General features: G+C 42.3%; 1 protein-coding gene across 1 annotated transcript in view; it reads left to right on the forward strand.

Moving 5' to 3' along the window:
* MINAR1 (membrane integral NOTCH2 associated receptor 1) overlaps positions 1–14665 on the forward strand; it is a 55509-nt gene that overhangs the window by 35837 nt on the left and 5007 nt on the right. Inside the window, exons 2-3 of the mRNA XM_072148792.1 lie at positions 11864–14016; positions 14121–14363. Of these exons, the coding sequence (XP_072004893.1) occupies positions 11884–14016; positions 14121–14363 (2376 nt within the window). The 5' untranslated portion in view covers positions 11864–11883. The remainder of the gene's footprint in view (positions 1–11863; positions 14017–14120; positions 14364–14665) is intronic.

The following is a 14665-nucleotide window of genomic DNA, read 5'->3' on the forward strand; positions in this document are numbered from 1 at the left end:
AACAGCAGAAGACATCCTAATTTGTAGGCTAGTAGACATTTACTGGGGGGCGATGAAGGCATCACTGGTGGACCCAGAGAATCCCAGTCTATTCTCATGATAAGGTGGGATAACTTTTTGTGACTGGACTAGACCTTTAAGACCTAATAATCTTGACATTTATATATCTCTATTTTCTTCAATTACATAGGGAGCAAGCAAATCCAAATACCTACCCTACGACCGGCCCCTCCGGCAATACATAAATTACTTTTTTCATTATTTCAAGTAGATTTCATTATTTTTTATTAATGGACATAGATTTATCCTTATTTCATACATCTCTCCAGAGATTTCCTCCTGAACTTGTTTTTTCAGTCACACGTAGAAAAAAACTATCCTGCGCCATTACAGAATGGAAAATGATCCAATATACTCCAGGTTCATTTATTTTTCCATCAATAACCATTTACCTTATAATAACATAAAAACACTAGTGAAAATGTCATTAGGTTTTGTTCTTTTTGAAAAAAAATATATCTATATCTGGTATTGAAAAAGCTGAGTCACAACACCCCTGGGTGTCGGTAGAGAAAATACCTTTGTGTATCTCTGTAGGAAACTGGAGACTTATGAAAGTACAAGAAGGCCACATAAATGTCTATTGGAAGTTTATAATAGCCAGATGTATGGGGCCATAACACGGTCACCGCTGCAGAAATACAGATAGGTCAGCAGGGTTCACAAACAAAATCTTTAAGAAATAACCCAGCGTAAAGAGCAACCTGCATACATAATGACTTGTGTCGCTGAAGTGCTCGCATTCTCTAGAAATAGATTTTGTCGCGTTTCTAAAAGAGCTGCAGAGCCATTGATAGTGTAGAAAAGGAAAATAAAAGCATTGAAAATGGAAATATACAACTGGCTCAGAGTCCTATCCATTATATAGGTTAGATCGCAGCCTGCTGGGTCACTTTCTGTGTCACCTGTGAGATGACAAGTAATGGTATAGTGCAGTGATGGCGAACCTTTTAGCGGCCGAGTGCCCAAAAAGACACCCAAACCCCCCCTTATTTATCGCGAGGTGCCAACCAAAATTGAAGCAGTACCTTACTGCTCTCTGTTCTTCAACAATCATATTGGCCTCCTGAGGGCAGCAGTACAGTAGAAAGGTGGAAAATCTGCATCATTTTAGCTTCTTTTCAGTGTCCCTCTGTAGACCTGTAGGGGCCAGCAGGAGGTCCTTGAAAGATAATTCGGTCCTGTCTATTCATTCTTCCTCTTCCTACAGTCCCAAGTATCAAAATATCACTGACAGCAGCATCTTTTAAGTTGCTTGGAACTGGAGGAAGATTTTTTGAGTCTTGTCTGGTGCGCTGGGGCGATGGCCCGGGTGCCCATAGAAAGGGCTCGTAGTGCCACCTCTGGCACCAGTGCCATAGGTTCGCCACCACTGGTATAGTGGATTTAACACTATACAGCCAGGGCTACTAAGGGACAAACTGAATCTGGCTGGAGTGGACCAGCACCTCTCTAGTTGGATCCTAGACTACCTCACAAACTGACCTCAGTATGTAATAGCCAGGGACTGTGTGCAGTCCTCAAGATACAGTCCTGGCTACCTTACTCTTCACATTGTACATGACTTGAGGTACAATTCAACTCGCTGCTACCTTCGGAAGTTCTTTGATGACTATAGTAAGTTCTCAGATGACTATGCTATAGTAGTCCTCATTACCGGCGAGAATGACAGGGAGTACAGAGATTTGATCCAGTGATGAAATGTTCATCACTATGACGCTACGTTGTGGCCGCTGTGTGACATCATAGTGTAGGAAGAGCAGATAACGGAGTCGCGGGGCTGAGGAGAAGAAGCCGGAAGGTCAGCATAGTTTTTTTAAGACTGATGGCGGATCTTCATGTAGGGCCCGGGTATGGGTGGGCGTGGGCCCCTCCTAAGCCAAAGGCCCTGGGCGCCCACCCATACCACCTATATGAAGATCCGCCATTGCCTCCAAGACTAACTGACCTAAAGACTACTGTGGAATTTTCCAGCCACAAGGGGTTTTTATAGTGGCAAACTCCTTATCCAACCGGCATTCTCTTTACATTGTAACAATAAAAGTACATCTGATTGGTCACACAATTATAGTTTCCTCCTCGGGTAGATAGTTACTAGCTGCATTATCATTTCCAGACACTGGAGGTCTAAATAGGTTAGTCAGGCCTTCGAGAAAACCCTAAAAACCCCCTGCTCACCAGTTCCTCCAGGTTCCATCCACAGACTAAATATCAAACTGCCCGATCATTGCTTATCTTCTTTTTTTATGTCTTTTTTAATTATTTTTTTCTTTTTTTCATTCATTTATCTGTAATATTAATGTTTTGTCATTGTCTGTACTGCACTCTGTCTGCTGCCGCAGCGCTGTGTATTTCCTCGCTATGGGACTAATAAAGGATTATCTTATCTTATGTATCCTCCATATGTGACTGTACAATGGGTTTACATTCCCAGGTGGAAACAACTGTGAAAAACAAGCTTATTCATCATGATTAACCCTATTTATTGCAGGCAGATCCAATGCAATAGAAATCTCTGAAGAGAAAGGAATGTCTTTAGCTGTCTTAGTTTTTTTTCTGTATTGTACTGCTAAGGTTTTTCAGGCTGGCGTAAAACATGACAGATCCATTTTAAAGGATCCAAAGAAAAGCATTAGTACAGCACCACGGACCATGCACAGGTTGGATTACATTGACGGAGCACAGTGCTGTGGATGGGATTTCTTGAATTGTAGTGAAATATGATGCATAGAGTCCCTGCTTACCTGTGATCACAATTACAGTTGGTGCTGTTGTTCCGCTGGTAAGCAGGGACTCCATGCATGTTTCACTATGATGTTTGGAGTCCATCCCAAGTACTGTGCTCAGTATGTGAAATTTAGCCAGCAAAAAGTCAGTCTGTCACAGTCGTGCATGGTGGTGCAGCACCAGCCTCACTCACATTTGGGATTGTCATGCCAAATAACTGCATGAAAATCCAAACAAGGTACGCATGTTTTTAAAGCATATTTTCATGCAGATATGGTGTAGTATATTTTTTTTCTTTATCATTCTTGCTTTATTGAAGTAGAGTAAAACAGATAACATCCAATTTGCAGTTTATATGACACAGTTCACGATTACAGGTTTTACATTGTTTGTAGTTTGTATATTGTGAGAAGATGGCGATAAGATAGTGAGAACTTTCTCTTGGATGCTGTAACATATATATCAAAATACTATTAACTTTGATAACATTTGGTAAAGGTTATGAAAGATGTTAAAATAAGTGAAAGGTAACAGGGGAGTTGGGAGGTTGGGAGAGATGGGAGGGAAAGTTGGGTAAGGTTGGGGGTGGGGGACAGTGTAGTATGCTTTTATTGTGGATTCACATGCAGGTTTTGAACTTTTTTGATGTTACATCGTTTCCTAAATCTGCTTCAATGTGAAAATTGTTTGCGTGAATCTTGTGAATCTTCATTGACTTTCATGTTAAAAAAAGATACAACAAAAAAATATGCATCCTCTAAATTACTTTTTCAAAATTACTGAATAACATTAAGTCTCATTCACACGGCCGTGTGTTCGCCCGGACTAGATCCTGGGTTTAGCGCTCCTCGCTCCTCACCCCTCACCACTGAAAGCTAATCTGGCTCAGTCATGGTTTTGCCCCGATGCCCGATGCACCACAAAATTCAGCACCTAATGGGCAGTTCAGGTGCAGAGTTGCACCGTACACAACATTTAACGTATATACTCGAGTCTATGAAAAAAACAACAACACTGTATTCACCCCTGCAGGTCCTATTCTGTCTTCTGAAGTTCCGGCTTTGGGTCCCTGTGCGCTGTGTTGCCCACACCATGACCTCAGCCGCTTGCCGCCGCCATAGTGTGTACCAAGCAGACCAGAGCCTGAGCTTCAGAAGAAAGAAGAGAACCTGCGGGAGAGACGTCGGGAAGGTGAGCAGAGAGTTTCTTTTAATAACCTGGGCAGGGGGCTGCTGGCTATATACTAGGGTGCAGACGCTAGCTATTTACTAAGGGGCAGGCACTGGCTATACACTAGAGGGCTGCTGGCTATATACCAGGGGGGCAGAGTGATTGGGTGCCATAGGCCTCTATCAGGGCCGTGATCTGGCATTAAATTGTGCAGCCAGATCACGGTCCCCCATATGGTCTTATGAATGGGGCCTTATACTGTATGATGTATTCTCATACTGTCTTTATGTTAGAAAATATGAGGAAAAAAGTGAATTATACTGAACCTGTGCAGATAGCCTAAGACATCCACTGACTTCAACGAAGTCTTTCTGTGCCCTTTTGATGGCTTTACTATTTTGCTTGTTGGAAGCACAAATCTTATTTAGGGTTTCACAATGCATTGAAACCTCGGTACTTTTGCAATACCTTTAGACTTAGAACTGTTCAATATCCAGCTTCTGTCATTTCTGGTACCTTCTATAGACTCCTAGGTCCCACCCCCAGACATTTGCGTTGCGCTTGTAATGTAAATGCTCCATTTGACCGCACCCTAATCACTGAATTCAGATAATCTTATTGGTAACAAGTATCATGATAATTCTCAATATATTGAGAATTGTAGGGCGCACCTTCAATAAATGCCTGCTAAAACGTCTAGGTTCATATATAAGGCGCACCGGATTATAAGGTGCACCTGATTATAAGGATGAATGACCAGCAGGTGGCGACCTGTGCACAGTTCAAGGCAGCTGTTGTCTGTAAGTACGGTTCATATATAAGACGCACTGATTGATAAGGCGCACCTTTGATTTCTGAGAGAATCAAAGGATTTTTTGTGCGCGTTATAGTCAGAAACATACGGTAACTATGGTATTCCTAGTACATCTAATCAAAACAAAAATCAACTAAAATATTCTTATTATAAGCCAAAGCAATCAATAACATGAAAAACGCTGCAAAGCTATCAGCTATAACAAAAAAAATCAATTTTAGTTGAAAATTGATCTTCACATGCCTCTTCCTCCCCCAATCAGGACTAAAGGATTTTTTTTTTATTCATGCCAGAGGCTTGCAGGACAATAAGGAATTTTTATTATGCATAGCACAAGGCTTCATGAGGTTTAGTATATTAAACATTCAAACATACACAGTGGGGGTCATTTACTAAGGGCCCGATTCGCGTTTTCCCGACGTGTTACCCGAATATTTCCGATTTGCGCCGCTTGTACATGAATTGCCCCGGGTTTTTGGCGCACGCGATCGGATTGTGGCGCATCGGGGCCGGCATGCGCGCGACAGAAATCGGGGGGGCGTGGCCGAACGAAAACCCGACGTATTCGGAAAAACCGCCGCATTTAAAAACCGAAAATGTGTCGCTTGGGGAGCGCTCACCTTCACCTTCTATGGGATGGTGCATTCCGGGGCGTTAAGATTATTTTCGGCGCTGCAGCGCCACCTGGTGGACGGCGGAGGAACTACCATCTTAAATCCCAGCCGGACCCGAATCCTGTGCAGAGAACGCGCCGCTGGATCGCGAATGGGCCGGGTAAGTAAATGTGCCCCAATATGTGGAATTCCCATATTAATCTGTATGCTAATGAGGCAGTTGGTGCACCCAGTGCATGCACTTAGCACCCAGAGCACTGCTGTTCCAGTCTGGACCACAACATTCTGTCAGATAAATAGGAGATTTTTCTTGTCTACACAGTTAGAAAAGGAACAGCAGTGCTTCATTAGCATATGGATTGAATGGGGAATATCTTGGAAACAGAATTATTGACAGAAATAATAAAGATACAGGCAGTCCCCAGGTTACATACAAGATAGGTTCCGTAGGTTTGTTCTTAGGTCGAAACTGTATATTTTATAATGGTAGATCCAGACAAAATTTTTTTTTGCCCCAGTGCCAATTGGAGTTTCAAAATTTTTTGCTGTAATTGGACCAAGGATTATCAATAAAGCTTCATTATAGACGCCTTACAGCTGATTATTGCAGCCTGGGACTGTAGTAACATCCAGAGAGGTCACCAGAGGTCACAGTGAGCAGAGGGGTCCGTCTTTAACTATGGGTCGTCTGTAAGTCGGGTGTCCTTAAGTAGGGGACCGTCTGTATGTCATAGTTCATGTCTCTACAACATGGTACCAGCAGAAAACACATATAGTAGAATCCCTGAGTGCGCCAGTAGGAACTCTTCGCCAAAAACTTGAAATCTTCCATAATTTTAAGCAGAGGCCCGACCGGCAGCTTTAATTCCTCGCATTGCTATGTTTGGAAGCACAAATCATTTGTATTTTTAAATCTTTACTTAGCATGTAGATGGCATTCCTTAAAATCCCATTCACTATGTTTCTTCGGTAAATTCCCATTAGTTGCCAGGGAATACATGGCAGCTTACCCACTGCCAACATGTTGTGTGTGTCCCCTGCCTAAACCTCATGTGATATATAGAATATAAGGTACCTGCAACACAACACCTATCTATACAAGGTTTTATAGAGGAGTCTGGCAAACAGCTTCAGTATAGAGAAAATGTACCGCAAACAACAACGCCAATGGGCATCAGAGGCTGGAGTAATTACATTCTAGATGTCATTAGTGAGAGGTAATTAGTAATACAGACACATCTGAAGACAAGCATCTATTTATCAGCAGGAATTGTATAATGGCAATGTCACATCAAGTGTACTCTAGATACAAGTGTCATCCTAACTATTGTATTATTGAAGGAAGGTGTCATGGCCGCCTGTTCTTACGGTTTAGTGTGTAGGGACTTTATTAGAGATGAGCGAGCACTAAAATGCTCGGGTGCTCGTTATTCGAGACGAACTTTTCCAGATGCTCGAGTGCTCGTCTCGAATAACGAGCCCCATTGAAGTCAATGGGAGACCCGAGCATTTTTTTAATAAAACTGAACAGTAAAAGAACAGTGCAAAAAAAAAATTTCCAGATGTTTGCAGATGTTTTACTTGTAAGAACACATTGAAATAACACTATTCTTCACTTTGCAGGTGTTCGCGCGTGTCTCCCGCTAAGTTAGGAGATGTGCACGAACATCTGGAATGTGAAGAATATTGTTCTTTCAATGTGTTCTGCACTTAAATGCTCCTGTGTTCACTGTTTTTAATGTTTTAATTCTATTCTTCACTTTGCAGGTGTGCGCGCGTGTCTCCCGATAGGTTCGGAGATACGCGCGCACAGCTGCAAAGAATAGAATTAAAACATTAAAAACAGTGAACACAGGAGCATTTAAGTGCAGAACACATTGAAAGAACACTATTCTTCACATTCCAGATGTTCCGAACATCTCCGAACCTAGCGGGAGACACGCGCGCACACCTGCAAAGTGAAGAATAGTGTTATTTCAATGTGTTCTTACAAGTAAAACATCTGCAAACATGTGTAATATTTTTTTTTTTACAATAAAAATACTTTTATTCAATTTATTTTATTAATTTACTGCTCGATCTCGAGCAGTATACTCGGACGAGTATACTCGCTCATCTCTAGACTTTATCCATAAAACATTGAAGTGAATTTCTACTACAGCCATGACAATAAAAGACTAATTTCCCACAAAGATAGCAAGAAAATCTGGACAAATGTTTGGCATATGGGGAAAGAAAGCATCAGAATTGTCTCTACCATGGCACAATAGACTGCAGTATCTAACTCCTTCATGAAAAAACCTGATGTACGATCTCATCTATTATAGAGTGACATTTAATCCCTGCAGGTAGGCCGCCGCCGGCCATCCAACTGTGAGTAACCCTGGCCTTAGGCTTCCTTTACACATTAACTTTAAGGTAGCAGTTTTTGAGCATGGTTTTGCATTTTTGGAAAAGCTTAATATTTTCTAGGTATGGTATTTATTTCCACACATATTTCAACACTGTGTGGAAAAAAATGTTTAGAAAAAACCTGTTGTGGGTTGTTTTACATTATATGTTATTATTTTTTGTATTATGTAATATGTGAAAAAAACATTGGGGCTTATTTACTTAGGGCCCACGTCTGCACTTTAGTTGGTTTTTCCAACGTTTTCGGGATTTGCGCTGCTGGAACAGGTATTTAACAGGGGATTGTGTCGCACGCGATTGTGGCACACAGCTGCGCCGGCATTTATGCGACAGAAATCGGGGGGGGGGCGTCGGACGATCCAACTGATACGGACTGAGCGCGGGATTTAACGTTCAGGGAACGTGTCAGGACAGGAAAGTAAAAGTGCCCCATTATGGTTAGCTTTAACTTGAAAAAAAAACAGTGGACTGAAAAAAGCACCAAGAGGATTAAAATAATAATAATTCCTTTAGTAATATAGCGCACACAGAGCACAGAGCTTGCCAAATCGGTCCCTGTCCCCAATGGGGCTCACATTCTAATCAAACTACCAGTATGTTTTGGAGTGTGGGAGGAGACCGGAGGACCCAGAGGAAACTCATGTTTTTTTCATTAACACTTCCTAACCGGATCTAAATTTTATCTAACTAATATGCAAATTTTCAGCAGAAGCTACTGGTGTGTGTATTGTCGGTGGGAGCAAAGGCCTCAGTAGCCTTTGTTGTTCCACTTCCTTTTGTTCCCTTGGTGTGCTGCTTGCACATCATGCTGCCGGTTTCTTCAAAGCAGGGGCTTCTGCGCTTGTGCAGAGCTGGAAGAAGGCATCGGCATGAAGAAGGAGCGCGCCAAAGACATGAAAGGGGGTGGGAGAACATAGGTTACTAGCATTTGCTCTCACCGACCTGAGGGGGTACTCCACGCCCCAGTAGCCTCTGTTAAAAATTTGCATATTAGCTAGATAAAATTTAGATCAGGTATGGAAGTGTTATAAGATTAGGGAAAGATAATTTTGGTCTTAGGATGTCAGATCTACCTTAAAGGGGTTGTCCGAGATCGTAAAAAAAACCCACATTGGTGGCCGGGAGGGTGCTACTTAAAAAAATAAACATGTACTTACCTTTGTGGACCTTTCCGGCGCTCCGGTTTCTTTTTTTAAGCAGCCCCCTCCCGGGCCACCAATTTTTTTTTTAATGTTCTCAGGCAACCCCTAAAGCAGGATATGGTATTCAATAAATGTAGTATAAAAGGGTCTATTCTAATTTATTGGTGAATTGTAAATTTACGCTAAAAGGCATGGATTCTGTGCAATATTCTGTGCCAAAACAGATATCAACCACAATGAAAACACCCTAAGGCCATAAAGTACAGGGCTTAAAAATCACCAAGGACTTTGAACGCGCGTTGAGATGACATAACAGCTCTATTACAAAATATTCCAATGACATTATGAAATGATTATATAATGTAACAAAAAACCATAGGGGAGATGCTGGATCCGCCACACTCCCTCTGTGCACTAATGCTATGCTTTTTAATCACTCTCTTTCACTTCTACAATTAATTAGACTTCCAGTTTTGTAGTTTTGATTAGATTTAACACCTCTTTCAACTTGGAGAGATAACAAGAGATATAAATAGTACAATCACATAGCAACACAAAATTGCTACACAATCTCCTTCAGTAATACTCAAGACTGTTTTTTTTTTCTAATTAAGTCCCGATACTGAAACTTTTTTTTTTTTTTTAATCTGTTACTTTTTGTATTTTATATATTTTTATTTTTGCAGACTCTTTGCACAAGGGCCATGGACATAAAAATACTTAGTATAAAAACTTCCTATTAACTTCTATGGGAGAATGTGGTGGTTATGCCCCATGACCTCTACAAATGTGAATGTACAGGGAGGGGTAGAAAGTTGTGTCCCCATAGACATGCTACTTATTATTGCAAGGGTGTCAAACACAATTACTCGTACAATAATAGAAATGTAACATTCCCCTCCCAGTCAAATAAGGCATCATATTTTCAATACTGCACAGTAGTCCCACGGGGAGATGAATATGGAAATATGGGTAAGACAAAAGTACATTTTGACCCCTCTACGGTTTGTGTGTTGTGCTGGTACTTCTGGGAGGCCTTCCCGGGCAAGGGATGTGACTTCCATTTTCCAGGGGACATCACTTCCTGTGTTGTTCCCTGGTCCAAGAAAGTGAGTGAAGCAGACTCGAAACCTGAAGTACTGGAGCGACAAAGGAACCGGAGTGGGGTAAGTATGTGTTTTTTTAATTACACAGCCCTCGGCCCCAGACTCTCTTAAGTTCAAAGTGTACAATAAATGTTGCCCATGTAGTCATAGAACTATCATGAGGTGAGGGGAGCCAAAACTAGTGCTTGAAGTTTTTGTCTTCACCTTACACTCAGGAGATTCTGTCTTTTTCATACACTATTCTTGACCTGCAATTGTCTTGTTCACTAATATCTAAATGTTAAACGATCATCAACTTTTCCACATGTTTTGCATAGACCAACAGTCCAAGCAAAAATTAGAAATGTTGCAACACATATTCCTATCCCCACAATTGAATCTCAAATCTCTTCTGAACCCATCTTGGTGAGACAATATGCAGCTTAAAGAGGTCTGATATTACCTAGAAGTCTAGAGAGAGCTATAGAAAGGGTAGGGTGAGGAGTGAGTAGTAGCTGAGAGAGGCACAAAGCCTGCTGGAGATAACTAGGTTCATTCTCACTAAGTACTTTATTCCCATCAGTGTTGTCCTACATGATCCTGAAAATGGTTCAAACTGGGTGAAAAAGAATTATGAAACAGATTCTCCTAAACTTTTTGTGTTCAAAATATGGAAGACATTAAAGCAGCCGGTCACAACCCGCCAGGAGATCCCGTGCTCAGTCCGAATCAGTCGGATCGTCCACGGCCCGCCTCCCCCATTTCTGTCGCATGAAAGCCGGCACAAAATCTGATTGCGTGCAACACAATCCCCTTCTAAATAGCTGTCACATCAGCGCAAATTTCTAAAATTCAACAAAAGTGTGTTCCGCGGACCCTTAGTAAATAAGCCCCATAATGTTGTCAGCAGCGGCTGATATTGTAGTGTATGCATGGCCACTGTGCACGGACCTGCCACACCCAGAAGTAAGAAGAAGACCTGCGGGGGCATCAGGAATGGAAGCAGGGGCTAGCTGGCTATATACTGGGGCTGGCTGGATATATACTGGGGGCTGACTGGGGTGTATGGAATGGCTATATACTAGGGGCTGGCTGGCTATATACTGGGGGCTTGCTATATACTGGGGGGCAGGGGGCTGGGAAGCATGGGCTGTCAATATACTGGGAAGCAGGGGCTGGATGGCTATATACTAGGGAGCAGGGGATGGCAGGTTATATACTAGGGCCTGGCTGGGGGGCATGGTCTGGCTATATACTGGGGAGGTGGCAATATACTGGGGAGCAGGGTCTGGAAGACTATATACTGGGGGTTGGCTGGGGGGCATGGTCCGGCTATATACTGGGTGGGCTGGCTGGCTATATACTGGGGGGCAGGGGCTGGCTATATACTGGGGGGCAGGGTCTGGAGGCTGGCTGGAGGGTATGGACTGGCTATATACTGGAAGGGCTTGCTGCCTACATACTAGGGGCTGGCTATATACAGGGAGGAAGGCTATATACTAGGGGGCATGACCTGGCTGGCTGTATACAAGGGGTATGGACTGGTTGGCTATATACTGGGAGCAGGAGCCTGGCTAGCTATAATCCGGGGGGCAGGAGGCTAGCTGGCTATATACTGGGGGCATGGGCTGGCACCTATGCATTTTCAACCCTAGGCTTATACTCAATAGGTTTTCCCAGTTTTATGTGGTAAAATTAGGTACCTCAGCTTATAATCTGATCAGTTTATACTTGAGCATATATGGTATATATGCTTTAAGGATGTGCTTTGATTTTAAATGACCAGTTTATTGCTGCCTAGAATAATAATTTTATTTTTTTTAATTTCATCTATTTTAGGAATAAACAATCTTGTCACCATGAGTGATGCCCAGGACCCTTCCTATCTTCTAGTGAAGATTCTAGAGGATTTAGACTCAAAACAAAACTCAGTTTCTTACCAAGACCTTTGCAAATCGTTATGTTCCCGATATGAACTACCTGAACTTGCAAAGCTGCGCAGTCTCCTGTACTACACTGCCTGTCAAGATCCCAGCTTTCCAGCAAGTCTATTTCGAGACAAGATGAGAAATGCAGCTGAGAACCAACAATCCAAAAAAATTATAGCGGCTGCTGATATAGTCACTATATTTAATTTGATACAAATGAATGATGGGGCTGCCAAAGAAAAACTGCCCATTCAACAGCAGTCTCAGCAGAAAGAAGGCATGGAGTCTGACACAGATGTTTACAGTGGCAACGATATGGCCCCACATAAAGAAGCACAGAAACGAGATACCAACCGGAGCTATTCCATCACCAGGTCCTCCAGCTGCCACAAGGAAGAGTGTGAAGGATGTCACACATTTCTCCCCGAGCCAAATTTCCTATTAGGAGTTAAGAAGGAAGTAAATGAGCGGGCAGCTTCCATGGAGAGGTTGCAAGCTTTGGACTCGTACCCTATGGTAACACCGCAATCCTGTGAAATGCAAAGCACCTATTTCCCTAGTCAGCCATTATCTGAGCCGGAATCACTGCCACCTACACCCAGTGAAGAGCCTTTCAGGCTTCCACCTTCCAGTGGACAGAGAAGGAATGTTTTTAAGGATGATTTCCATAATGTAGTTAGAATGTCACCTAACCTAACGATGAAAAAGAACGAAGGGAAGATAAGTCCCAAGACAGTTTTCTTTAATCATAGTTTTGAGATGCCTTACAGCTCTCACTATCTAAATACAGCATACTCTTCTTCTGAGGACTTTCGGAGGTCCAAGCATGAAAGTTTAGATGATCTTCAGGCTTCCACTTACTTTGGTCCAACAACAGGTTCGGCACTGCAAGATCAAAAAAGGTTTTCTAACAAGCCCAAACCCCTTATAGGAAAGCCTGTGAAAAGCTGGAGCTTAAACACTGAAGAGGTACCAGATTTTGAACGCTCATTTTTTAATAGAAAAGAGGAAGGTATGTGTTACCCTAGCACTGGCTTACCAGCATCAAATTTTGTTTCGGTACCAGAACGACATCATTCTTATTTGCCAGATCTAGCACTGAAAAATAATGGAAAGAAATTTTGTGAGCCTCAAGATGTTGAGAAACAAGAGGCCTTAAGGCGATTCAGAGACAAGGGCACAAAAACACCATCCTGTCAATTCAGTGTAGAAAAGACTGAGAGCGTGGGTACGCAAACTGAACAAACTGAAGGGAAAAAGGGAAAGGAACCAAACATCCCAACCAACTGCAGCCGTTATATAGAAGGCCGGGCTCGAAACCAGTCTGAGGCAGACTCTGAAATCATCAGTGATGACATCAGTGACATCTTTAGATTTCTAGATGATATGAGTCTTTGTGGTTCTTCTGGCATTCCTCAATCCTCATGCTACAATAGCAGTGGTTCCTTAGCTCAAATTCCAAGAGCAGACAATGAAAGTTCTCCAGAGCATGCATCGGTAAGAGCAGCCAACAAACCAACCAAGGGCCCACGGGGTGAGACTTTAGAAGAAGAAGAACTAAAAAGTAGTGTCAGAAAGTTAGTGAGAAGAATTGGAGAAATTGAGAAGAAGCTAGAGTCACTTTCTGGAGTGCGTGATGAGGTGTCCCAAGTGTTGGCTAAACTAAATAAGCTAGATGAGAGAATACAACCCCCTGAGAAAGCAAAGTTAGAGATTGAAAGTCAACCTCATAGTGATGCCATTTCCAGTACAAGAGCCTCGCCAAGTCCATTCCAAGATCAAAACTCATCTCACAGTGGAAATACTGAAAAACCGGACTGCTGTTGTCCAGACAATACTAATGCTACCACGGAAAGTCTCAGAGTAAAAGCCATGAAAAAAAACCTTTTCTCCCAAAGGTCTGTCCGATCATTGACTGAAGATATCTCTACCAGCGAGTCAAAGCCTGGAAACCCGCAGCATGAATGTCGACCATGGGGATTCGCCAAACAGACTAGTATTTCTGAGGAAGAAAAGAAGGATAAGGGAGGATCAAGTAGAGAATGGCACCGCAAGTCAAAAGAGGTAAACAAACTAATACTACTGAATGTTATGTCACATTAAGTATGAGATAGGTAAAATATGTTTATAATCTTTATCTTGTTATTTGCCCCTGGTTGATCGACCAGCATGAAATACCTCATTTGCACAGGGTGCCAAAACCAGGCAGGGATTCGTATATGGTGGAACAAGTGTTCAGTCCTCATCCTTATCCAGCATCTCTGAAGTCCCACATGAAAAGCAACCCCATTTACACAGACATGCGCCTAACAGAAATGGCCGAGATAAAGCGAACCCAGCCGTCATGGACCATAGAAGAATATGCACACAACTCAGGAGAAAAGGGGCGTCTGACCGCACTGGATCTCCAGGTACACTATAGCCAGTCTTCTTTATTGTTTTATGGTCTTCTTTATTGTTTTACAAAGTTGTGGTTATGTTACCCAGGCTGTGGCACCACTAATTTTTTTGTTATACCACTGTCTTGTCTTTCTTGCTGTTCAAATTTTAAAAAGTCAATAAAAAGAGATTTGAAAAGAATTACGTTGAATGATAGTATGATAAAAAAAAGTTATGTTATTTTCACATATACTTTTTATTTGAGTTCTGAACCATTTCGAGGAACTCTGTTGTCAAATGGTAATACCCATGTCGAAGGGGTATAAAAAATGTA

Source organism: Engystomops pustulosus, chromosome 4 (genome assembly GCF_040894005.1).
Source record: "Engystomops pustulosus chromosome 4, aEngPut4.maternal, whole genome shotgun sequence".
NCBI lineage: Eukaryota > Metazoa > Chordata > Amphibia > Anura > Leptodactylidae > Engystomops > Engystomops pustulosus.